At 38.8% G+C, this 27,931-nt stretch overlaps 1 protein-coding gene across 1 annotated transcript in view; it reads left to right on the top strand.

Moving 5' to 3' along the window:
- Window positions 1-27,931, top strand: part of CCDC141 (coiled-coil domain containing 141) — a 216,604-nt gene that overhangs the window by 62,145 nt on the left and 126,528 nt on the right. Inside the window, exons 5-7 of the mRNA XM_055121699.1 lie at window positions 4,036-4,227; window positions 7,159-7,267; window positions 12,164-12,417. Coding sequence (XP_054977674.1) covers window positions 4,036-4,227; window positions 7,159-7,267; window positions 12,164-12,417 — 555 coding nt within the window. The remainder of the gene's footprint in view (window positions 1-4,035; window positions 4,228-7,158; window positions 7,268-12,163; window positions 12,418-27,931) is intronic.

Genomic DNA, 27,931 nt, shown 5'->3' with positions numbered 1-27,931 from the left:
TGGTGGATAAAGCAGTCTTATTTGGATGCTTCACTTTTATCAATGGGCTGGAGTGATAGTACACCAGGTAGGGCCTTGTACGAGGCTGACCCAGGTTTGATTCCCCTGCCCCTCTCGAAGAGCCTAGCAAGCTACTGAGAGTACCTCACCCGATCGGAAGAGCCTGGCAAGCTACTCAGGGCGTATTAGATATGCCAAAAACAGTAACGACAAGTCTCACAATGAAGACATTACTGGTGCCTGCTTGAGCAAATCGATGAGCAACAGGATGACAGTGATGACAGTGACAGTGATTTTTATCAATATATTGGATGTGCTATACTGCTAGTATTTCATTTGATATATCTGTTGTGAGTTTTATGGGACTTCCATTATATATAAATCTTTGCTTTGTTTTCAAGGCTCTTTTCAGGATTTTGTACATTTGATTTTTGCCATTTTTACTTAAAACATTTGAACTTTCTGATTTTCAGGGTGTATCTCCTTCCTTGGTTTATAGAAAGTGTGCCCTATAATATCCTCAGCCAGTGATCCTTCCTTTTCTGCCTTCTCACTCTTCCTATGATACAAATACTGCTTTCTACTATCCCATAGATATCTTATGTTTTCTTCATTGAAAAAAATCCATCCAGTGTTTTTATGGTTTTTAATCTATATTATCATATACCATACTGACTCATGACATATTATGTCTTCTGTCACTATTCTTGTTCTCTGACAATCTACTGCTGAGCTCCTGTGCTGTGATTTAAAGTTGAACTACTGTGTATTTTAACTCAGTGATTTATTTATTTATTTATTTATTTTATGATGTTGAAGATCAAGTGCAGGGTCTCACACATGCAAGGTACTCAATGGTTTCTGTTTTACCATAATCACATAAACCTTCTTTCTTTCTTTCTTTCTTTCTTTCTTTCTTTCTTTCTTTCTTTCTTTCTTTCTTTCTTTCTTTCTTTCTTTCTTTCTTTCTTTCTTTCCTTCCTTCCTTCCTTCCTTCCTTCCTTCCTTCCTTCCTTCTTTCTTTCTTTCTTTCTTTCTTTCTTTCTTTCTTTCTTTCTTTCTTTCTTTCTTTCTTTCTTTCTTTCTTTCTTTCTTTCTTTCTTCCTTCCTTTGCTTTTTGGGTCACACCTGATGATGCACAGGGGTTACTCCTGGCTCTACACTCAGGAATTACCCCTGGCTGTGCTCAGGGGACCATAAGGGATGCTGGGAATCGAATCCAGGTCAGTCACGTGCAAGGCAAATGCCCTACCCACTGTGCTATCACTGCAGCCCCATAAGTTTTCTTTATTGTTGGAATTCTCCTTTATTCATTTGCTCAATTCAGTGAACATCATTATAATTGTGACTATAAAGTGACATTAGGGAATTAAAAAAGCTCTTGTATGCTTGTGGTCATTCTAAGGCTTCTTTCTTCATCAAGGCCGGGACATTTCTCTGCTTCATTGTGTCTGGAGCTTTGCAAGAGCTAGCAGTGAGGGTCAGAGTGGATGGCAATTTGAGGCTCAGTCACTAATCCAGCTAGAGAATGTGGCTCTGAGTTTGAGTTGCTTTTGACAACTGTGGGAATTCATACCCCGAAGTATAATGCAGTAACCACAGCACCAAGATCTTGTAAACCAGGGCTACTTCCCAGGTTTTGCAGTGGCTGCTGTCTGACAGTGGCTGTGTTGTTTTGTGTGAAAGTGAATTTTTCCTTCATTAGTGAGTTCCTGAGAATTGTATGAAAGATTTGCATACAAAATTCAGATGCTCAAGAAGTTAAACTTTATTGGGCTGGAGAGATAGTACCATTGATAAGGTGTTTTTGCCTTGCATACTGCTGACTCATGTTCTATCTCTGACATTTCATATGGTCCCCCAAGCCAGGGGTGATTCCTGAGTGCAGAGTCAGGAGTAACCCCTGAGCATTGCTAGGTGTGGCACCCAAACAAAACAAAGAAATGAAGAAGTTAATCTTTGTTATAGTGTACAGCTCAAGAAGATGGGTACAAGATCTCTCCCTAATGTCCAGACCTCTCCTTTTACCCATGTATTCACTATTTGTCCTGTTCGTTAATGCCCAACTCTGCTGATCAGCTGTCTGTGTGGGCTTAGGTGGGGGTTAGGGGACAGTGTAAGGGTGTACAGAGAGAGAGAGAGAGAGAGAGAGAGAGAGAGAGAGAGAGCAGACCGAAAGACAGACAGAGACAGAAGGTGGGTAGAGGGAGAGGGAGAGGGAGAGACAGGCAGAGAGATAGAGACAGAGACAGAGCAGAGAGACAGAGAGGGAAAAGGGGAGAGAGAGAGAGCCAGAGGACAGAGAGAGAGAGAGAGAGAGAGAGAGAGAGAGAGAGAGAGAGAGAGAGGAGAGAGGTCTGGGGCTTCTTTTATCTGCTGCAATCTCCCACCTCCAATCATCCCCTTTGCTAAGTGTTTTATTTTTGGCTATGCCCAGCAAAGCTCAGAAGCCATTCCTTTCTCTCTTTTTTTTACCACATCCTTTAGTGCTCAGGGCTTACTCCTGGTTCTGCACTCAGGAATAACTCCTGGTGGGTTCTAGAGAACATATGTGGTGCCAGGGATGGAATCCTGGTGCTCACCTACAAGGTAAGCGCCCTACCTCCTGTATTACTTTCCTCCAGCACCCATTTACCTATTTGCCTGGAAACCTTTTTAGCAGGTTAGATTTAAAGCAATCAACCAAATTAACTAGTGCACCTGGCCCTCCACTCTTCTACTCCTGCTGTATAAGTGTTAATGTCTAGTGGTCTTTGGCAACAAAAGGGGATGTGGATGCTAGCCCCCAATAATAACTACACCACCAAGTGGGCCTGAATAACTCAGGGTATTTGCATTTGCCAGCACCTAATAGCAATTAGATTGCCAGACTCAAGCAGTTGTAGAAGCATCCTGTGATCTGATAATGTATTGTGGCCTGTGGCATCCAGTTTGATCAAACTGGAGCTGGTGAATGTTCAAAATTGGGCTGAATGTGGACTTGGAGGTACTGGGAGGTCTGCAGATTTTTTTTTTTTTAATTCTAGAAAGCACCTTCTGAGTCTAAATTTTCATTCAGGCTGTCCAATATTGATTGGGAGGAGCTGGTTTTGTTTAGCCTCTGGGGATCAATGACATTCACTGCCCTGTAGCTTATCCCTTGCTTGAGATGGTGGAATTTACCTTCTGGGTCTTTCTTACACAAAGAGGAAGGGGACATAATAGTTTCTAACTAGCTTGAAGGAGGCTGCTGACATTCTTGCTTCCCAATCTGGTCTTCTAAGAGTAGAATTTTAAGGTAGGAATCCCTTTTATTTGGGCTTCCAGCTTGACCCTTTCTCCTTTCTCCTGTGGCTAGCTTCTGTGGTTCCTTCCAGGTTTAGAAATCCCTGTGCTCACAACGTGATGTTTTAGCAGTCTTAGAGCTATTGGTTTTATCACTTTCCAAGGGGGTGGAGAGTGGAGGCTTCTCCATCTACCTACTTGTTTGCTTCATTTTTTTTATTTCTTTAAAGACGAGGAGTTGTCTAATGCTATGAATTTCATCTAAGGCTAAAGGTAGTTGAAATTTGATTAGTTAACTATTTTTCAGTTAGCTATTTTTTTTCCCACTTTACATCAAGCCTTACAAATTCATTAGCAACAATTACATGGAATAAATGATTTTACTGGGTTATTTTTCACATTTTATCTTGAGATCTTCTTTCAAATATGTTCTAATTAGATTTTTTCTTTGTTCTTTCTACTTTTTTAACATGAGATCGATCCCCTATAACCATGGGAAAGTAGATGTGCACTTGTGATTAATTTCAAAATCTGAGACGTGTTAGGCTAGTCCATGCCCCGAGTTTGAGGCAATCTATTGCTCCCTGTGCCTGCTCCATAGGCCTGTCTGCATAGCAGTTTGTGTTCATAAATTATCTCCCAGACCTTTCTTGACATCACACAATTTAAGTAGCCAAGTGTTTAAAGTGTGATCCTGCAAATAAGATAAAATATGATTTGGTTCTGTACTCTTACACTGAGAGACACTGTGTTTCTTCCTCCCCGCCTTAGGCTTTGGAAGACCGGGTGTGGGAACTCCTGCAGGAGGCAGACAAGACAGCTGACCAGAACAAGGAGCAGAGTGTGGTCTACGAAGCCATGGCCGACACTCTGGGCGAAGCATGGGCAGCTCTGGTCACTATGCTTGAAGGAAGACGGGAACTCCTTAGACTCACTTCAGAATTTTTTGAGAATGCCATGGAGGTTTGTGCTTAAAATAACATCCATTTTTTTTTGCTTTTTTTGGGGGGGGCAGGGTCACACCTGGAGATGCACAGGGGTTACTCCTGGCCCTGCACTCAGGAATTACTCCTGGAAGTTCTCAGGGGACCATTGGGATGCTGGGACTCGAACCCGGGTCTGCTGCATGCAAAGCAAACACCCTACCCACTGTACCTACTCCAGCCCCAACTCTCCATTTTTTCTTTTTGCATCAAAGAAAATGAATAGCACTCAAGAAAAGTTTTATCGCCACAAATTAAATGAATTTGAGATGTCAGTGAGATAGGAATAGGATCCCTTTACTGATGTGTGTCCTGTGTGGAAATTCTTTAAAAACATAGCATAACTGTTTTTTCACATGACATAAATGTTATAGGGTGGTTTCAGGCTCAGAGACTTAAACATCTGACAGTTTTTATTTCTCTATCACATATGAAGTAGCAATTTAAGGATATTGCCCCTAAAGGATAAGGGAAGACTCCAACTGGCTAAAGGAATCTATGCATTTCCAAGTGAGATGAGCTCATCAGCCATTTATCATTCCACTCATTCATACCTGGATTTTATATGGCACTGATAATTAAGAATTCTTGTTGATCAAGTAGTTTAGAAAAGTATTAAAGTTCATTAAATTCAAATATTATTTGGAGAAAACCTAAAAAAGAAGTAGGAACAATAGTAGGGGGAAGGTCACTATAGTGGTGGAAATGGTGTTAAAACATAATGCCTGTAACAAACTGTGCTATGAACAACTTTGTAAACCATGGTGTTTAAAGTAAAAAGTAGCACTGTAGCACTGTAGCAGTGTCATCCCATTGTTCATAGATTTGCTCCACCAGTAACGTCTCCATTGTGAGACTTGTTACTGTTTTTGGCATGTTGAATATGCCACAGGTGACTGGAGCCATAGCAAGGACTGGAGCCATAGCATAGCGGGTAGGGAGTTTGCCTAGCACACATTAACCCCGGTTAGATTTCTCCCTCTCGGAGAGCCCAGCAAGCTACTGAGAGTATCTAGTAGCTACCGAGCAGAGCCTGGCAAAGTAAAAAGTAAGTGAATAAATAAAATAAATGGTGAAAAAGAAATTTAAAAGACACAGTGGTAGACTTTTGTGCCTTTCTGACTCATGTTTTGGCTTTGGTTTATTTTGTATCCAACGCAAAGATGAGCCTGTGGATTATAATGTCTATATAAATTTTGATAATTGCCCTTAAATCTTAGTGCTAAAACAATCTTCCTATTAGATTTTACTATGAATATACAATAACAGATATACAATTGTTTTTCTCTATTCTAAACTTTCTCCAAGATTATTTCTCTAAAAATGTTTTCCTCACTTTTAAGCATCTCCCTTTTATTCTACTTCCATAAACATTTGAAAAAGAGTAAGCATATTCCTCACTATTTAGGATATCAAATTGAGATTCATTTTTTTCTTGAAACAGAGAACTACTTTTGTGTTTTTTCATTCTTGCAATGCCAACTTTCATTTTTATTCATATAACTAATGTATGATTATTGATAAAAATGAAAACAATGACAAATTATAGTTTGTTTGGGTTTTTTTGGCCAACACAATTGCATTTTATTTCAGGATCACAACATTTTAGCCAAGTTGCACATTGTCTACTTGCCTGTTTCTTGCCTATTTATCAGTATCAGCGTTCCAGGGTAGACCTCACCCACAATCCACTGCATAAATTGGAGATTTTATCGACATAAAAGAAATCTCTGCTGTGACATAGGAACCTTCTAGAATCAATAAATTATAGTTTTAAAAGCTAAAATATCCTTTCTCTTCCTCATTTCTAAGCTCATTCTGTACAGTTAACTCTGTGTATTTTTTAGCTCATTTTATGCACAAATATGTATTAGATTTCTTTGTATAAGAAACTGAGGGAAGTTGACACTGGTTTTGGGATTGATGTTAAGATACTATATGTCTAAAACTCAACTATAAATAACTCTGCAAATCACAGTTCTATAATTAAATTTAAAAACTTTAAAGAGAGAAAAAGAAGCTGGATTGAGGCCAGAGTGATAGTACATCAGGTAGAGTGTTTGCCTTGCATTCTGCTGACCAGATTCTGGCATCCCTTTTGGTCCCCCCAGCACCTCAAGGATAATTCCTGAGTGCAGAGCCAGGAGTAGCCATGGAGTATCTCTGGGTGTGGTCCCAAAACTAAACAGATAAACAAAGCAAGAAATTGGATTAGATTTTGCATTTCAGCCTTTTGGCTAAGACCAAACTGAAATTGGATTAAATCAGAACTATTCTGAAACTTGAACTTTTTAATTGGGGGAAATATATTGTAACCTTCTAGAGTATATTAAGTTAAATTTACTTATAATTGTATAGGCTACTGATAAACCAAACTACTTTTTAGCATGGCTGCACCTAAGAAGTGCTATGGGGCTCACGGCCATTCTCAGCAATATTTTACCAAGGAATCCAGTGGTTCCATGTGAGAATTTATTCTGCTGGGCTGGGGGAGCACCAGTTCTGCCTTTTGTCATACTCAGGAGGTCATGTGTTGCCAGGGATCAAATCTATGTCCAACTATAAACCTCTGCTACCTCCCAGTCTCTCATTAGCCAAGCTTTTATTGGTTTTTCTTAATGTACTTTACTGTTACTCTCTGACAAACTTAGACACATATTTAATGATATGAAAAGAATACAAAGGAACAACTAGTCATTACCTTGGTGCTGTGCTGTGTAAATTGCCTGCATGTGAAATGCTTTCACCCAAACACCTTAATCTAACATGTACTTACAAAGAAATTTTATTAAAACAGGTATACATAGATGATCATCTAGACAACTAATTAATAAAAATTATCTATAAATAACTCATAATGGCACGCTGAGTTTCCTCTTTCAAACATTTTCCCCTTGTATTTCTGTTGTAGTTTGCTGTTAAAATAGATCAAGCTGAGGATTTCCTTCAGAACACCCAGGAGTTTGAGAGTGCCGAGTCCTTAAAGTCACTTCTTCAGCTCCATGAACATCATGCAAAAGGCAAGAAATGTATTGACTGCTTACAAAAGCTTCTAAATTTTTTCTTTTAAAAATGTTCACTTGTGAATGCTTTTATATGATGAGTGTGAGGTTTTAGTTTGTTTATGAGAAATTCAGTTTGCTCTAAAATTAAACAAAGCTTTGGGTGTTTGGTTTTTTTTTTTTTTGTCATTTCAGTTAGGCAAGAAAGAAAAAGTTGCAATTATTGGAAAGGGAAAGTAGAGAACCTCAGAAGAACCTCAGCTATTTAGCCAGCTAGATTTTAGTTTTTATATTTTTTCTTTTTTAATTTAGGAATAGAACTGGAGTGATAACACAGCAGATAAGGCGTTTGCCTTGCATGAGGCTGACCCGGGTGCAATTCCTCCGTCCCTCTCAGAGAGCACAGCAAGCTACCGAGAGTAACCCACCCACACGGCAGAGCCTGGCAAGCTCCCCGTGGCATATTCGATATGCCAACAACAATAACAACAAGTCTCATAGTGGAGACATTAGTGGTGCCCACTCGAGCAAATCGATGAACAACGGGACTACAGTGCTATAGTGCTTAATTTAGGAATAATAGTTTACTATACTATTGAAGTAATTATTTTATACTTGCAGAGCGCAATACTCAGTCTCTACACCAGTGTGTCAAGATCCTTCTTCCATAATCCCAAGGTCCCTCACCCATTTCCCTTCCAGCCTCCTCAGTTCTCAGTTCTTTTGTTCATCTCTTATAGTTTGTTTGCATTGAAGATTGTCTTTTTGTTGTTGTTCTTGTTGTTCTTTATAATACTCGGCATTTCAGTGAGATTATCTATATTTGTTTTTTACTATCTCACTCACTTGACTTTATATTTTAGTTCCTGAGACAGGAACCTTGTTCATCTTTGTAGCTTCTGTCAGTAGGTACCAACCCATGGTAGAACCTCAAAAAATAGTATGTGGTTGGATAAATCACTGAATTTGGTGAAAACAATTTTCCTCTGTGGCCTACACATGAAAGTCAGCCCTTATAGAACCACTCCATCCAAAGTCCCTCTTGTGATTTCAATTTAAAAGAAGTATAAAAATCCAATTAAGTATTATACAAAAATATTTTTAGCTCTCTCTGCACAAATATAAAGATAATATAGTTATCAACAATTTTTCTGGGCTTTTTCTCTAAGATTTGGGGTAGGCTGGACTGTGGTAAGGAAGACATTTGTGGAAGAGCAGCAGTTGCTTCTAATCTGTTCCTGTGGGAATAGGTTAAAGAAGTAGAGAGGAGTCATCATTTTCATCTTAATGCATTATTCTAATTGTCACTGCCAAAGAGAACTGAAAATGAGTAAAATGGCTTTTGGAATTGCTACCATAAAACTATTACTGGTTTTATAAGTCCATCCTGTAGAGTAGGAGCAAAGTGTTCTTAAAGTCACAATAGATAGTGTGTTTATATCATGCTCTTAGAGATTCCCCAAATGATGGCTCACCACCTTTTTTTTTTTTTTTGGCTTTTTGGGTCACACCCTGCGATGCACAGTGGTTACTCCTGGATCTGCACTTAGGAATTACTCCTGGCAGTGCTCAGGGGACCATATGGGATGCTGGGAATCAAACCCTGGTTGGCCGAGTGCAAGGCCTACCCACTGTGCTATCACTCCAGCCCCAATGGCTCACCACTTTTACAAAACTTGATTAAAGGACTCCTTCTGACCACAGAGATAGTATAATGGGCAGGGCAATTGTCTTGCACATGGCAGACCTGGATTTGATCCCAGCACCCCATAAGGTCTTGCAAGGAGCAAGAGCTAGGAGTAAGTTCTGAGCACCACTGGGTGTGTCCCCCAAATAATAATAATAACAACAACAACAACAACAATAATATTATTATAATAATAATAAAGAACTTGATCTTTTCTGTTTACATTCACTAGCTCTACACACATAATTTTAACCGATAAAGGACGCAAGAAAATAAAAAGAGATTATGCACATCAAAATAATTTATTGTCAAAGCAACAATCAACCATATTTATTTAACAGAAGTAGTCTGGCTGAGTCCAAAGATGTGAACAGAGTCCCTTGAAATTCCTCCTAGGATATTGGAGAGTGATTCTAGCCCTAGGCTCTGAATTGGGTTTTTATCCAGCAACTGTATTGCCATTTGATTCACTTTTTGGAAGAGGTTCATTACTGAGGCAATCTGAAGCACTTTTCTGGGGGATCAGTGGCTATTGAAGTAGGGACATTTTCAAAATATTTGATCATGGAGTTGGAAGGAGGGACGGAGCCATAAAGTTGTTTTGGTGCTGGCTCCTTTAAATCGACTTGAATTTGCCAATCTGCCACTGACTAGAGGGAGCCAGTTTTCATGCAGTTTTGAGACTGACTCTAGGTTGTAGTGCCCTGACTTTTGGCTGATAAAGGGACCAATGTCTTGCCTTTCAGCGGGACAGCCTTTGAGAGTCCAAAGGTCATCTTCTTACTCTGAAGAGATCAATTGAAATGGTAGCTGAAGACAACAAACAGTTTATTTTCATACTGATAAAAGCTTTTTCTATTCTGATGCTATGTTTATCATGAAGGCTTTGTGGCTCTCTATGTGATGCTTGAAGCCCAGGATTATAGAGTCAGGCTATCTGGCTCCTAATTCATATCCCAATAGTGGCTTGATTTATATAAAATGGATGGTGAAATTTATTAATCCACTACTCAGTGGGATATGATGAAGATAAGCAGACTTCAAATGTGTATTCAACGACAAAATTCAGGCTTTTCATTAAGGGCTTCAGATCTATCTCAGTCCATTCTTCATGCTGTTTTAGTAAAATGTCACAGAATGAGAAGCTTGTGAACAATATTTATTTCTCACAGTTCTAGTGGCTAAAGTCTGAGGTCAGGGTGCCATGTGGTTCAGTGATGGGCTCTCTTCCAGACTGCATATTTCTCATTGTACCTCCATACAGCAGAGGGATTGGGGAATCTCTGATTTTTTTTTTAATTTTAAAGAACTTTTTTTTTTCTTTTTGGGTCACACCCGGCGATGCTCAGGGGTTACTCCTGGCATTGCACTCAGGAATTACTCCTGGCAGTGCTTGGGGGACCATATGGGATGCCAGGGATGGAACCTAGGTCAGACACGTGCAAAGCAAACGCCCTACCCGCTGTGCTATCTCTCCGGCCCCAATTTTAAAGAACTCTTATACCATTATAAGGGCTTCACAATTGTGATGTAAACACCATCCCAGTGGATACAGAATTTTTGACATTGTAATTTAAGAGAGAGAGAAACAGACTATGGGAATAGCATTATCTTTAAACCTTAAGCAATAAAATACAAGGGTAGCTAATAACTCTAATCAGATTCTGAGATGAATACTGCAAGATATGAGAGCAAGGATGGTAAAGACTACCAAGGTAACTGGAAAGATTGTAATCAAATGTCACTAATATATGCGATTAGTTTTACCAATGCTTTTATCATATTTAAAATGAATTCAGACTGTGTTGCAGGTGAGAGACTTATTCTCTACTATTGCAGAGGTCAGAGTCAGAATGAAGTTCTGCCTTCTAGAATGTTACAGAATAAGTTTGTCTCCCCTTTCATGCAAAAGTCCTTGAAAATGGCCTTCCCAAATTTCTTTCATTTGCATGAATCATGCCTACTTAGTCAAGTCTTTCTAATGAACATGGGTTTTATATTACTTGCCACGAGGATGGCCCCCAGTTCAACAACATGTCCTTAAACAATTTTTCCTAACCCATGCTAGGTCAAAACACCAAAAGAATGTCAAGGAATGACAAGACACTTGTCCACAGAAGCCTACCCTTATTAGGGGCTATAGACTTCTGCCTGTGAATTACTTTTGTGCTTCTAGTATGTCCCTCTATTATACCACCTAGCATACTGTGTAGTAATCCTTGATTTGTTCTCCATCCCAGATTATGGTACTCTGAAGACAAGGATTTCTGCATCTTTGAACTCTAGAACTCAGAGTAATGTCCAACCCAAAGTATGTTTATTGAGTGCTATTTGTATTTAATTCCAGTGTAAGACTTGGTGGAATAATACATACCACTTGAGCAAAAGCAAGGCACTACACTGATTTATAAAAAAGAAAATTGACTCAAAGCTTGGAGGAATAATAATTGGATTTTTTTTAAATTTTCTAATGACCATCTTAAATTGAGCTTAAAATGTAATAAGCTTCCTCATAAACAGTCATATTATTACTTCCATTTATTTTTGGATGTGATATGTATTTGTATTTTATTTTTATTTTTTATTTGAGGTTATTTCTGGTTTTTCTCAGGGTTTACTCAGGAAGCACAAACTGGAGACCTATTTTTCAGAGAAATGTTTTGTTTACTTAGTATTTTTTAGTTTAAGAATATAAATCATGAAACAATAATATTCTAAAGCTTCCACATTAAATCTATAACTTTTCTAAAAAATTAGAATCCACATCAATACCAAATCCATAATTTCTGATATCTATTGTTGGTTATAACTGGGTGACAGCTGACAGAGTTAGACTGAGCCAGCACTTTTTTGTGTCCTTTATCCTTGATCACAAAGCCAATATATTCGTGGGATGTAGTTTGGCTATTATAGTCATTAGCTTTTACCAACCACTTAGGATTTAGAATAATCCTAAGGTAAGTAGTCCCTTAACTGGTATTGCAACTCAAAGAGTGGACTGAACCAGTGGCTAAATCCCATGGTCTTTCATAGTGCCGAGTTTCAGCATGCCTTCACTTAGTCATTATTTCTATAGGTATTGTTATGTCAAGGAATTTGGCCAGTAGTATTGTAGGTATTTTGTTTGCACACTGCTTCCTTGCAGGATAATTTATGAATGCGAAGGTTCATATAATTAAAAATATATAGACTGGTAACTATTCTTTCATTTTTCTATTTTCTTCCAGAACTCTTAGAACGATCTCTAGCCCTTTTAAACAAAAGTCAACAACTCACTGACTTCATAGACAAATTCAAGTGTGATGGACCTAATGTGAACCCACAGTTAATTCAGGGAGCTAGTAACAGTTGTCTGAAGATTGACAGCCTTCTTGAACTTCTGCAAGACAGGAGACGGCAACTAGACAAGTACTTAAAGCAACAACGGCAGGAATTGGGTCAGGTTCTGCAGATATGTGAGTGGGATCAACGAGAGAATCAGGTAATCCACATGTGGGCAAAATGCTATCTGAACCTTGACTAATGAATTTTCCTTAATATGTCGAAAGCTATTTCCTGTCATAGTTCCTCAGCTGTCATGTCAAATTCCTTGGTTCTAAGGTCCAAACAGCTACATCGTCTTTCCATGTAGATGATATAAAAATCAAAGATTTTTATGTCTTGTTAATGTATATTGATTTTATAAATGGTAGAATTTTTGTAGGCAGTTTTGAGAGTGACAATTTTTCAATTATCTTTCAAACTTCCTTTCAGGTAGCTTCTTTTAGACATTTTACTTTGAAATTATAAAATATTAATCTTAGTTTTCTTGAATGTGCGGAGGCATGAAGGTGCTAAATTGTACTAGATTGTTGCTAATGAGAGAAAAAATAAAATAGGAGTAATGTTAAGCTTAAAATGGAGGTAATGTTCTTAAAAAAAGTGACCTGTTGCCAGTGAAGAATAGGTTATTGGCCTATGCTGAGTGATTCCAAAACTTTATTGTGTGCTGAGTAATTAGAATACTGTAGGGTGAGAGGTTGATAGTAGGCATGATTGCCAGAGCTAATTACCAAGACTGCAAGCTCAGTTTTGATCAGTCATCACTATTCTTTCTTTCTCTTCCAATCACTCTCAGATATTTGTGGATAGAACTTTCTTTGAAAACCCCTGACTCAAATAGGTCGGATATTTATTGAAGTATTTCTAATAACTGCAAAATCATTTTTAAATTTATACAGAAAGAGTTTAGGTAATTTTAAAGGAAAGATGATGAGGCAGGAGATTTTGTCTGAAGGTAAAGGAGTTATCTCTTCACACATTTTATATTATTTCTTTGGTTCAAATTGAAGAGATAAGAGAAAGAGAGAGAGAGAATAGAGGTGCCTGCCGTAGAGGCAGATTGGGGTGAGGGGTGGCTTGAAGGGGTAGGAGGGAAACTGGGGACACTGGTGCTGAGAAATTAAACTGGTGAAGGAATGGGTGTTGGAATATTGAATGGGTGTTGGAAAATTGTATGACCAATTTTGTAATGCTCTATCTCAGGGTGATTCAATTAAAAGAAAATTGGAGAGATAGACTTAAAACAGAACAAACATGAGGCCAGAAGAATTCTTTTCTTTTTTTCTGTTTTTTGTTGTTTGTTTTTATTTTGGGGCTACACCTGGCTTGCATCAGAACTATTCCTAGCTCTAGGACTGCTCAGGGACAATAGATCAGGAATGAATGAGATTGGAAGTGTTTGGGGGAACACAAAGGGTGCTGGGATGGCAGGAAACATGGCAAACTCTGCGTACTATTCTTCCAGCTTCAAGCCAGAAAAATGAGAACTTAATGACACTCAGCCAATTTTGAGTAATTATCCTTACACCGAATTATTGAGTACCTACTATGTATCAGGTTCTAGTTTATGCATTGGAGATACACAATACTTAGAATAACATCACATGAAGCTGACACCCAAGGACAGTAGATACAAGGGCCAGGGGTATTGCCCCATCGCTGGAAGATTGCTTCATGAGCAGAGGGGAGAAGGCAGATGGAATAGAGAAGGGATCACTAAGAAAATGATGGCTGAAAGAACCAGTTGGCATGAGAGATGTACGCCGAAAATAGATAGATAATGGAACAAACATGATGACCATTCAGTGTCTGTGTTGCAAGCCATAATGCCCAAAAGTAGAGAGAGAGTATGGGGAATATTGTCTGCCATAGAGGCAGGTGAAGGGTGGGAAAGGGGGGGTATACCCGGGATAGTGGTGGTGGGGAATGTGCACTGGTGGAGGGATGGGTGTTTGATCACTGTGAGATTGTAACCCAAACATGAAAGCTTATAACTATCTAAAATAGGAAGAGAGAGAGAGAGAGAGAGAGAGAGAGAGAGAGAGAGAGAGAGAGAGAGAGGGATAATGAAGAAAATAATGGCTAGAGGAACCAGTTGGAATGGGAGATATGTGTTGAAAGTAAATAATGGACCAAACATGATGACCTCTCAGAGTCTGTGTTGCAAGCCGTAATGCCCAAAAATAGAGAGAGGGTATGGGGAATATTGTTTGCCATGGAGGCAGGGGGAGGGTAGGAAGGGGGGGTATACTGGGGATATTGGTGGTCAGAAGTGTGCACTGGTGGAAGGATGGGTGTTTGATCATTGTGTGATTGCAACCCAAACATGAAAGCTTGTAACTATCTCATGATGATTCAACAAAATTTTTTTTAAATGTGTACAAAAAAAGAGATACGCAATACATAAGACAAAGTGTTATCTATAGGAATGAAAATTAGAATGCAGTTTCTGTCTCCAGACATTGCCAGATGTCCCAAGAGACAAAATTTCTTCCAAATAAGACTGTTATTTTGGTGTTAAGAAAGGCATATGATAAACAAATGAACAATCATAAGTGATGTAAAGAAAACCAAATCGTCCTAGGAATTTTGCCTTGTGTTGGTCTACTTTTAATTAGGGAAGTCGCAGAGAAAGTCTCTGAAGAAATAACAGAACAGAAAGCCCAGAGGCAAACAATAATCTTGGGTTAAATATTCTGATTTCTTTTTGTTGCATTCTGTCCAAGTCACAAAGTACCTTCCAAGTCACTTCCAGCCCTTTGGCCTTGACTATTGCCAGCTGCTATCCTGCTTATGATGTGCTTTGTCAGACAATCCCACTACTTCCCAATGCAGTTCTTCTCCTATACTACCTTCACATGTTCATTACCCAAAGTACTAATATCCACTGTAATAGTTTTCATGAAAACCTGTCATAACAAAGGAGAGGTAATGTTTAATTCAAGAATCAATTTAATATTATTATCAGACAATGGGCTGGAGTGATAGCATAGCCATAGGGCATTTGCCTTGCACGCAGCCGACCCAGGTCCGAATCCTCCGCCCCTCTCAGAGAGCCTGGCAAGCTACCAATGGTGTATTTGATATGCCAAAAAACAGTAACAACAAGTCTCACAATGGAGACGCTACTAGTACCCGCTTGAGCAAATCGATGAGCAACGGGATGACAGTGACAGTGACAGTGATCAGACAACAGTTACCAAAGTTTCTTATCCTATCTTCTTAACACAAGTGACTTCATTATAACTTTCTCACCTCATGGCATCCCCAATCCTAATCTGATACAATGATTCCAGAGCCATTTCCTTAAAATAAACTTCCTTATTCCTTCTCATTGATAACCCATACTCTTGCTTCTGGTGGTTCAGCTATATCCTTTTAAGCCACAAATTTTCTTATCCAGATAAACAAAACTGCCTCAAGCATACAAGAAAAAAATCCCATTAATAATATTTCTCAAGAATTTCTGTGTAAATTATTATAGTAATTTTTGAACAAATGAAAAAGCTATAGTAGTTTTTTTTGTTTTTTAAGTAGCAGTTTTGTTTTTTTCTCCTTAAGTATTACAATAATTCTACACTTGAATATTCCAGAAAGAAAGAAAAAAGAAAGAGAGAGGAGAGAGGGAAGGAAGGAGACATGGAGGGAAGGAAGGAAGGAAGGAAGGAAGGAAGGAAGGAAGGAAGGAAGGAAGGAAGGAAGGAAGGAAGGAAGGAAGGAAGGAAGGAAGGAAGGGAGGGAGAGAGGGAGAGGAGGAGGGAGGGAGGGAGGAAAAGAGGGAGGGAGGGAAAGAGGGAGGGAGGGAGGGAGAAGAAAAGCAAGAGGAAGGAAAGAAGAAGAGAGGATGGGAGGAAGGGAAGAAAAGAAATTAAAAAAGAGAAATCAATAATCACATGAAAATTATATAAAGATTCTAAGCCAGTTGCAATGACTTAGGATATCTAGATATTTTTCCCAACTCCAGAAGAAAGTCACGATAAGATGATAATAAAAATAAGATGTTATAGAAGGTTTTTGATTTGCTGAATTATTTAACTTACTGGGTCTTATTTATTTAAGTTTTAGTTTGGGGGCCACACCTTGTGGTGCCCAGGGCTTATTCCTGGCGCTGTGTTCTAGGGACATTCCTGGCAGACTCAGAAGACCATATGGCTTGTTCAGGATAGAACCTGGGTTAGATGTATACGAGGCAAGGCAAGCACACTACCTAGTGTACTCTCACTGTGTCCCATAATTCTTATTTTTAATTCTTATTTAGGAGAGTGTGTGTGTGTGTATGTGTGTGTGTATGTATGTGTGTGTTGCAGAGTTTCTTATATAAGTAGGGTTTTGTTTGTTTTGTTTTGGGACCACAGTCAGCTGTACTCAGGACTTATTCCTGTCTCCGTGCGCAGTGATCACTGCTGGTAGAACTTGGGGTTTAATATGTGGTGCCGGGGATCAAACTAGAGCTGGTTGTGTGCAAGGTAAATGTCTTACACACTGTACTATCTGCTTCCTAAATAGCCTTTTAGAGCTGTGTTAGATTCTCAATTAAATTGAGCCAAAATTATAGAATACCTTATTTCTGCAACATGCACAATCTCTACAATTACCAACTCCTGTACTAAAGTGCTGCATTAAATATTTTCAATGAACCTAAACTGATATATCATTATCATCGCAAATTCATACTTTACCTAGGATTTGATCTTTTTTTTTTCTTTTTGGGTTACTCCTGGCTTTGCACTCAGGAATTATCCCTGGCGGTGCTTGGGGAACCGTATTGGATGCCAGGGATTGAATCTCGGTTGGCCGTGTATAAGGCAAATGCCCTCCATTGTACTATCACTCTGGCCCAGGATTTGATCTTGATGCAGTGCATTCTGAACAAATATAATGACATGTTTCCACCACGGTAATATACGGAACAAATTTTCTGCCCAGAGTCCTTCAGACTCTCTATTCATACCATCCTTCCCCTAATCTCCTAAAACCACTAGTCTCTTAAATTTATACATAGTTTTGGGGGGAGCTTTTTGCCTTTTTTTTTTTTACAGAATGTCATATAGTTGATATTGACTTCTTATATTTAGTACCACTTGAGTCCTCCATCTATCTTCATGACTTGACAGCTTTTTAAATTTCTTTGTAGTGCTGAATAATTGTCAATTGTCTTGGTATAGCACAATTTGGTATATTTCACTCATCCACTAAAGACAGTTCAGTATCTTCCAACTTTTGACAATTATAAATTAACTTGTTACAATCATTCATGTTTTTGTAAACATAAGTTTTTAATTAATTTGGATAAATGACAATGAATACAATCATTGGATCCTATACTGTAAAAGTGTACTTAAAAGAAAATTTCAAAATTTTGCCCATCAGCAACAGTTTGCTATCTCACTAGCAATGAAAGAGCATTCCTTTTGCTTCACATCCCTGTCTGAAGTTAGTATTACCAGGTCCTGGACTTTGGCCATTCTTACAAGTCTATAGTATTGTATTACTGTTTTTGTTTTGTTTTGTTTTGTTTTTTTTAATTGAATCACCGTGAGAACAGTTACAAAGCTTTCTAGTCTAAGTCTTGATCATACAATGATCACCCATCCCCTCACCAGTGCACACCTTCCACCACCAAGAACCCCAATATACCCTCCATCCCACCCCTTCACTCGCCTATGTGGCAGATGATTTCCACCTTACTCTCTCTCTCCGCTTTGATCAAATTCAATATTTTGACAAAATATCCACCATTATAATTTGGAATTTTTCTCAACACTCAGACCTGCCGAAAAGCATCATTAGATAATTTGTTTTCTATTGCTGATATGAAGAGCATTTTGGATTTCTGATATTTTAGTAATAAGTCTGGAGGGATTTCTGCCATAAGCTGCTGGGTTCTGAGATTGTTTTGTGTGCCTCTGGAATCGTGGCGGTTCGTTCAGGAGCCAGGAGCCGTCTGTGGGCAGAAACTCGGGCCTCGTTGGGGCGGAGAGAGGAGCCGGTTCCACTCCCCCATCCCATGAAGCCTCAAATGTCACGTCACTGCAGTCTCATACCTGACTGTCCAATAGGCTCTGAAAAGGTGGCAGCCTGTACACTGCTTGGGAGAAAAGGCAGAAGGGACAAACACCTCTCCCCACCAGGGGTGGCACAGCACCATAGTTTAGTGCACAATCCAGGTGCATTTTTGCCAGAAGCCGCTGGGTTCCGAGATTGGCCTGTGTACCTCTGGGATTGTGGCCATTCAGGAACCAGGAGCCATTCATGGCTGGCAACTTGGGGTCTTGTCGGGGCAGAGAGAGGGGCCAGTTCCACCCTCCATCCCATGAAGCCCCACGTGTCGCCACTTCCCCTGTAGTTTTGGGCAAGGGCAGACGCTAGATCATTTATTTTCCATTGTTCACTTTGTATATCAGGAAAGGCTGCGCTGCTTAAGTGGCCGCACGCTTAGGAGGAGTAGTCCTGTAGCCACATACTGGAGCCATGCTTATAGAAGCTCATGGTCACTGGGATTCCATCTGGAGAAGGCGAGGAGACTGCACCTGCTCCATCTGGGAGTCCCGGAGATATTGGCTTGGTATGGGGCCCGGAGAATTCTCCAGTGTTGTGGTGTCCACCGGTTTTCTTCACTCCTGGTATCACTATTGTTTTAATAAGCTACATTTTTTTTTAAATTCTTTTATTAAGTCACCATGTGGAAAGTTACAAAGCGTTCAGGTTAAAGTCTCAATTATACAATGCTCAAACACCCATCCCTTCACCAGTGCACATATTCCACCACCAAGAATCACAATATACCTCCCCCCTTTCCCCCACCTCCCCAGCCCCCCACCCCGCATGTGTAACTGGTAAATTTCACTTTACTTTCACTTTACTTTGATTACATTCAATATTTAAACAAAAAAAAATTCACTATTATTGATTTGGAGTTTCTCCCCCTAAAGTCGATCTGCTGAAAAGAAAGCATTTGGTAATTTGTTTTCCATTGCTGAGAATGAAGAGATATGAGGTCAGGAGGCCGCACTAGCAGCAGCATAGTTTTGGATTTCTGTATTTTAGTATTTTAGTAACTAAGTCCAGAGAAATGTCTGCCAGGAATCTCAACATTGTAAGCTTGTACCTCTCAGCTACTTTATAGTCCACATATGAGTGTGATCTTTCTATGTCTGTCTCTTTCTTTCTGACTCATTTCACTCAGCATGATACTTTCCATGTTGATCCACTTATATGCAAATTTCATGACTTCATGTTTTCTGACAGCTACGTAGTATTCCATTGTGTAAATATACCAGAGTTTCTTTAGCCAATCATCTGTTTTCGGGCACTCTGGTCTTTTCCATATTGTGGCAATTGTAAACAGAGCGGCAATGAACATGGAAATGCAAATGTCATCTCTACTATACCTTTTTGCCTCTCTGGGATATATTCCCAGGAGTGGTATTGCTGGGTCAAATGGGAGCTCAATTTCTAACTTTTTGAGAATCGTCCATATTGTTTTCCAAAAGGGCTGAACCAGTCGGTATTCCCACCAGCAGTGAAGGAGAGTCCCTTTCTCCCCACATCCACGCTAACACCGGTTGCTTTTGTTTTTTGGGATGTGGGCCAGTCTCTGTGGTGTGAGATAATATCTCATTGTTGTTTTGATCTGCATCTCCCTGATAATTAGTGATGTTGAACATTTTCTCATGTGCCTCTCAGCCATTCGGATTTCTTCTTTGGAAAAGTTTCTGTTCATTTCATCACCCCATTTTTTGATTGTGTTGGCAGTTTTCTTCTTCTGGAGTTCAACCAGTGCATTGTATACCCTTGTTATCAACCCTTTATCGGATGGGTACTGCATAAATATCCTTTCCCATTCTGTAGATTGTCTTTGTATTTTGGTCACTGTTTCTTTTGAGTTTCAGAAGCTTCTTAGTTTGAGATAGTCCCATTTATTTATCTTTGTTTTCACTTGCTTGGCCAGTGGCGTGTCAGCTTTGAAGATACCTTTGGCTTCAATGTCGTGGAGGGCTTTGCCGACCTTATCTTCAATGTACCTTAGAGATTCTGGTCTGATGTTGAGGTCTTTAATCCATTTTGATCTGATTTTTGTACATGGTGATAGATGAAGGTCTAAGCCCATTTTTTTTGCATGTAGCTGTCCAGTTTTGCCAGCACAATTTGTTAAACATGCTTTCCTTGCTCCACTTCACATTTCTTGCTCCCTTATCAAAGATTAGATGATCATATATTTGGGGGTGTATGTCAGAGTATTCAACCCTATTCCATTGGTCTGCAGCTCTGCCTTTGTTCCAATACCATGCTGTTTTAATGACTACCGCTTTGTAGTAGAGTTGGAAGTTGGGGAGGTTGATTCCTCCCATTTTCTTTTTCCCAAGGATTGCTTTAGCTATTCGTGGGGCCTTATTGTTCCATATGAATTTCAGGAGCGCTTGCTCCATTTCTTTGAAGAATGTCAAGGGTATCCCTATAGGGATCGCATTGAATTTGTACAATGCTTTGGGGAGAATTGCCATTTTGACAATATTAATTCTTCCAATCCATGAGCAGGGGATGTCTTTCCATTTCCTCGTGTCCTCTTTTATTTCCTGAAGTAGTGTTTTATAGTTTTCATTATACAAGTCCTTTACCTCCTTTGTTAAGCTGATTCGGAGGTACTTGATTTTTTGAGGCGCAATTGTGAACGGGATTGCTTTTCTAAGGTCACTTTCTTCTCTCTCATTATTTGCATATAGGAAAGCAATGGACTTTTGGGTATTGATTCTATAGCCTGCAACTTTACTGTACGACTCTATTGTTTCTAGGAGTTTCTTGGTAGAGGTTTTAGGGTTCTCTAGGTATAGTATTATATCATCTGCGAATAGTGAGAGCTTGATTTCTTCCTTTCCTACCTGAATGCCCTTAATATCTTTTTCTTGCCTAATCGCTATTGCAAGTACTTCCAGTACTATATTGAACAGAAGTGGAGAGAGTGGGCATCCTTGTCTCGTCCCTGTTCTCAGAGGGAAGGCTCTTAGTTTTTCCCCATTGAGGACAATGCTTGCCATAGGCTTGTGATAAATGGCTTTGACTATATTGAGGAAGGTCCCTTCTATACCCATTTTGGCGAGTGTTTTCATCATAAACGGATGCTGGATCTTGTCAAATGCTTTCTCTGCATCTATTGATATGATTATATGATTTTTATCTTTTCTTTTGTTGATATGATGAATTATGTTGATTGATTTCCGGATGTTAAACCATCCTTGCATCCCCGGGATGAATCCCACTTGGTCGTGGTGTATGATCTTTTTGATTAGTTGTTGAATTCTATATGCTAATATTTTGTTGAGGATCTTCGCATCTGTGTTCATCAGGGATATTGGCCTGTAGTTTTCTTTTTTTGTGGTGTCTTTGTTTGCTTTTGGTATTAGGGAGATATGAGCCTCATAGAAACTGTTTGGGAGGGTTTCTGTTTCTTCAATTTCCTGGAAAAGCTTGAGAAGGACTGGCAAAAGGTCCTCTTTAAATGTTTGGAAGAACTCGCTAGTGAATCTGTCTGGACCAGGGCTTTTGTTTTGGGGAAGACTTTTGATTACCATTTCAATTTCCTTGATGTTAATTGGACTATTCAGGTACTCCAGGTCTTCTTGGTTCAGCCTTGGGAGATTATAGGAGTTGAGGAATTTATCCATTTCTTCTAGGTTCTCTTGTTTCCTGGCATAGAGATTTTCAAAGTAGTCTCTGATGATCTTTTGAATTTCATTGGTTTCTGTTGTGATGTCCCCCTTTTCATTTCTGATTCGGCTTATAAGGGTTCTCTCTCTCTCTTTCTTTGTGAGTCTTGCTAGTGGTTTATCAATCTTGTTTATTTTCTCGAAGAACCAGCTCTTGGTTTCATTGATCTTTCGGATTGTCTTTTGGGTTTCCATGTCGTTCATTTCTGCTCTAAGTTTTATTATCTCTTTCCTTCTGCCTGGTTTGGGCTCCTTTTGTTGGTCCTTTTCTAACGTCTTGAGCTGTGAAGTCAAGTTATTTATGTGGGCCCTTTCTTCCTTCCTGAGATATGCTTGCAGAGCTATAAATTTTCCCCTTAAAACGGCTTTAGCTGCGTCCCACAGGTTCTGGTAGCTCGTGTCTTCATTCTCATTTGTTTCTAGGTACCTTTTGATTTCTTCCTTGATTTCCTTCCTGACCCACTCATTGTTCAATATCGAGCTATTTAATTTCCAGGTGTTTGATTTGGTTTTCTGCATCTGTCTACGATTAAGTTTTATCTTCAGTGCATCATGGTCTGAAAAGATAGCTGGTACAATGTCTATCTTTTTGATTCTGTTGAGGTATGCTGTGTGGCCTAGCACATGGTCTATTCTGGAAAATGTTCCATGTGCACTGGAAAAGAATGTGTATTCCTTTTTTGGGGGATATAAAGCCCTGTATAGATCTATTAGCCCTCTCTCTTCTATTTCTTCCTTCAAAGCCAGTATTTCCTTGGTGAGTTTTAATCTTCTTGATCTGTCCAGAGGAGACAGTGTGGTGTTGAAGTCTCCAACTACTATTGTGTTGCTCGAGATGTCCTTCTTAAGGTCTCTTAGCAGCTGTTGTAGATATTTAGCTGGTCCCTCATTGGGTGCATAGACACTTAGGAGTGTGATTTCTTCCTGATGTACACATCCCGTGATTAATAAAAAGTGGCCTTCACTATCCCTTCTAATCTTTTTCAACCTGAAGTCTATGTTGTCTGATACTAGTAATGCCACCCCAGCTTTCTTGAGGGAGTTGTTTGCTTGCAGGATTGTTTTCCATCCTTTGACTTTGAGTCTGTGTTTGTTCTGACTATTCAGATGTGTTTCTTGCAGGCAGCAGAAAGTTGGGTTCAGTCTTTGAATCCATTTTGCCAGTCTGTGTCTCTTAATTGGTGAATTCAGACCATTGACATTAAGGGAGATTATTATCACAAAACTGTTTTAAATATTAAATGAAATATAATGTAAAACCTCTTATTTAGGAATAGTTTTACTGTTCTTGCTAAGCCTACGATGTATGAATTCTTTCTTGTCTGACCATGTTTTCCCCTGGGTTTAGTATTACTGTTGTTACATATAGCAAAGTCTTTTGAATACACATAATAGATGGAAGCACTATCGAGGATCGATAGCATAGCAGGTAGGGCATCTGCCTTGCACACAGCCAACCCGAGTTTGAGTCCTCTGTCCCTCTCGGAGAGCCCGGCAAGCTACTAAGAGTATCCCACCTGCACCGCAGAGCCTGACAAGCTTCTCGTAGTGTATTTGATATGCCAAAAACAATAACAATAAGTCTCACAATGGAGATGTTACTCGTGACTAATTAGTGCAAAATTAAAATACATGTTGTGCAATAATAGTGCTCAGGGCTTACTCCTGGTTTTATACTCAGATATCACTCCTGTAGGCTTGGGAAATCATTTGTGATGCCGGGGTTTGAATCCCTGTTCAATGAATGCAAGACAAGTGTCCTGCCCACTGTACTATCTCTGTCCCTAAAAGATAGATCTTAGTGAGCATAGGAATATTATTACAGAAGGACTAGATTTGAGCTGTATTTACAAGATGAAGAAAAATTATACCAGTACAACATTGTATATTGGGGAAGGCACGTTGACCTTATACACAGGCCTACTTATATTAGTCTTCAAGGTCTCTGCATCCACTACCTACAATACTATCCAGTCCTATATTTGTTCATTATTATCTCATTAATGGCAAGAGCTTTTTAGTATATAAATATAACTTATAATTATATAGCTGTGTAATCCCATCAACGGCCAACATCCAGAGACTAAAACCAAGCTACCGGAATCTTATAGCCTAGATATCCCTCTTGGATAACCTAACAAGCTACCGAGAGTTTCCTGCCCACACAGGAGAGCCTGGCAAGCTCCCTGTAACATATTCATATGCCAGATACAGTAGCAATGATGAGTCTCATTCCCCTGACCTCTAATGAGCCTCTAATGGGGCACTGTTGGGAAGGACAAGTAAAGAGAGGCTGCTAAAATCTCAGGGCTAGAACGAATAGAGACATTACTGGGTCTGCTCGAACAAATTGACAACCAACAGGGTGATGTATTCTATATATCACCCAATACTAATTAAAATTGGGCAAATCACTAGTTCATTGTGTGTCAAAAGTGTAATAGATAAATGTGATGTATTTCAGAACTTGAATAATATACTGTTTAGTAACATCAGCATAATTTAAATGATACTTTATTTTAAAGAAGTCTTCAGTTTTCAACATCTTATTTGTTATTACTGTGCAAAAATATGTGAAAAAAGAATATACATTTAGTTTTTTAATTCATAGAGTAAAATGCAATATATTGCCTAAGACTTTAATATTTTCTGAATATTCTATTGTGAAGTTTTGTTGTATAGTGTTAAAGAGTAACAGCAGGGAAAACAAATTGGGTGTGACATTTTTAGTAATATAGCGTATATTGTTATCATGTTCCTAGATGAGTTACTTGGCTTTGAGTTGGTACAGCACTTTGAGTTGGTACAGAGGCATTTCTTTAGTAGTGGGTAAAGAGTTTTAGTCAACTATATACTTTTATTTTAAGGGAATATAGATATAGAAACTGTCAAACACTTACAATAATAAATTATAAGCTTTGTCAATCATTTTAAGTGCTTAAAAGAAAGAAAAATTAATTGAATAATTAGAGTAAAGATTTTCAATGAATAATAATGTGGATGTCTGAATATCTAATGTTGTCTACTGAGGGCCATTTAAAATATACATTTAGTACTTTTCTGTTTCTAAGTGCTTAAATTCTACTGGTTTGAACTATAATATTTCTGTTAATTTTCCTTTGCAAAAAACATTAAATGACCAAAATTATGGTGACTTGATATTTACATCAGTTGCAGGGAAAAAAAGACAAATAAAAATCACACACATTTCTGTCTTAAATTGAGATGTAATAGTCTGATAAATATAATCAGAAAATTTTCTATCATTATTCCCCAAATGCAAAAAAGTACATTTGTTTTATATTTAAATATGAGTAGTTGACCTTTCTTTTCAACTCTAGCATATCTTATTTTTTAGATAATCTGCTTCATTAATGAAAATCAGAAACAGCTTGGAGTATTTTGTGCATAATTAATTATGTTGGCAAGAAGATTTATGAATGCAATTTTTCTCAATTGCTACAATCAGGCATAAGTGAGAAAAACAAATAAATTAAAGCTAAGTTATTCATTGTCTCTTTGTATAATACAATGTCAAGGACATCTAGGAGAATTAAATAAGACAAGAGGACAGATCTTTTTTTCACTGCCCAGATCACATATATTTATTAGATACACATCTTTGTAGGGAAGAATGATGATAATAGATTACACAATGGAATATGTAGAAGGTGAATGTCATGTATATTATAATCATGTTACATATGTAATCATAGTCTAACCAATAGGTGATTAAAATAATATCAGAGATGACACATATAAACACATTCTCAGGTCAAGAATCTTGTACCTGGTAGGCAGCTAACAAAGCTGTGTGTATGTTCACATACTCATGTATATTCTTCTTTTTGTGATGTTGCATTTAACTAAAATTTAGAATTTGAATTATTCTAATTGTCACTGTCACTGTCATCCTGTTGCTCATCGATTTGTTTGAGCGGGCACCAGTAACGTCTCTCATTGAAAGACTTATTGTTACTGTTTTTGGCATATCCAATACGCACGGGTAGCTTGCCAGGCTCTGCCTCGTGGGCTCGATACTCTCGGTAGCTTGCTGGGCTCTCTGAGAGGGGTGGAGGAATCAAACTCAGGTCAGCTTTCGTGAAAGGCAAACGCCCAGCCACTGTACTATTGCTCCAGTTTAAATTAATGTGAGAAAACATGGAAGTCCCTTGCTTAGTGACTAACACATTATAAAAGTTATAAAACTTAGTGACTAACACATATAAAAGTTACTTCTTTGTAACTTTCTAATACTGATTGACATGAGACCAAAATAAGGATTGTATTATTTTAGAGATATTGGTATTCAGTAGTACAATGCAATTACAAACGTATGCAACTTTCTAACCACTTATATTAAAATTTATCATAGAATTTTATTTGAGAACATATGCTTTCTTTAGAATTTATTCTAAATTATGTAACTGATGCCAGTAGACTCCCAGGTGACTTGTGTGAAACAGGGGAGGGACACAGTCACTTTCTCCTGATACATCTCTGCCATCCTGGATTCAGCTGTGAAGCCCAGAACTGATAAAGTCTGTGACAAGCCCCTGCATTGTCCAGACCTTGAGTCCTGCCAGCCCCACGTAGTAGCCATCAAGCCACACCTGGCATCTACTTGCACACTGCGTGGAAGTTAATCCCCACATCCTGATTTCTTTTTTTTTTCCTTTTTTAAGAATCTTTGAAGGCTTCAATGATTTTTTTTTTAATTCTTTTATTGAAGCACCATGGGGAAAGTTACAAAGCTTTCAGGTTTACATCTGAGTTATACAATGCTCAAACACCATCCTGATTTCTTGGGGAAGCAGTGGACTTAGACTGGAGCAAGAAATTGCTCTTTACAGGAAAGGAAAGTCAGTCCTAGGCTTTGCACAGGTCTTTCGGGTACTTGGTCAGTGCTGGTGCAGGTAAAGATCTGTTCAGCCTGTAATTCCTGTGTCCACAAGGTAGATCCTGATGGCCTTAGGGGTAGTCGGTTTTATCACTCCCAAGGAATCCTGTTGCCATGGAGACCCTTCCCTATCCACCTGCCTGCCTCAACCCTGCCATGAGTTAGAGGTAATACAATTCAGATCCACAGACTTCTACTATACTGATTTTGCTCACTGAACATCATTTCAACATTAAATAGTCGGAAGCAAAAAAACTTACATATGTACAAATAAAAGTTGACGGCAATCTTGGGAAAATAAGAAATCCTTATTGCCACTTTTTCTTACAATATAGATGTATGAAGATAAGATGTATTGTAGCACTGTAGCACTGTCGTCCTGTTGTCCATCGATTTGCTTAAGCAGGCACCAGTAATGTTCTCCATTATGAGACTTGTTACTGTTCTGGGCATATAGAATATGACACGCATAGCTTGCCAGGCTCTGCCTTGCGGGTGAGATACTCTTGGTAACTTGCCAGGCTCTCTGAGAGGGGTGGAGGAATCAAACCCAGGCCAGTCACATGCAAGTTATATTGTAAATCGTAATAATAAAATATAGAAAATTAAGATTTTAAATGGGGTGACAGATCATCTATGAAGCTATTTAGAATGTATTTTAGCTTTCCCTATCAACAGAGAATACTGACATTCCAGAATTCATGATTTCAGCAATTTATGGTTTTCCAAATTCCACAGAGGGAAGCTGTGAACATTATCTCTAAGATAAAAGTCCAAATAATAATGAGGCAATAATTAGTTCAGGGAATGTACCTGGAAAAATACCTCAATTCACATTTTTTGTCAGTTATTCTTTTTCCCTTCTCCCAAGTCCTCTGGTACAAACATCACCGATATAGTTTTTGTGTCTCTTCTGCCAATAGTCTTTTTTTTTTTTTTTTTTTTTGCTCTTTGGGTCATACTCGGCAATCCTCAGGGTTACTCCTGGCTCTGTACTCAGGAATCATTCCTGGAAGAGCTCGAGATGCTGGGAATGGAACCCATAGCGGCCTCATGTGAGGCAAGTGCCT

Source organism: Sorex araneus, chromosome X (genome assembly GCF_027595985.1).
Source record: "Sorex araneus isolate mSorAra2 chromosome X, mSorAra2.pri, whole genome shotgun sequence".
Lineage (NCBI taxonomy): Eukaryota > Metazoa > Chordata > Mammalia > Eulipotyphla > Soricidae > Sorex > Sorex araneus.
The sequence above is the reverse complement of the archived record's forward strand: the minus strand, read 5'-3'. Positions and strand labels throughout refer to the sequence as shown.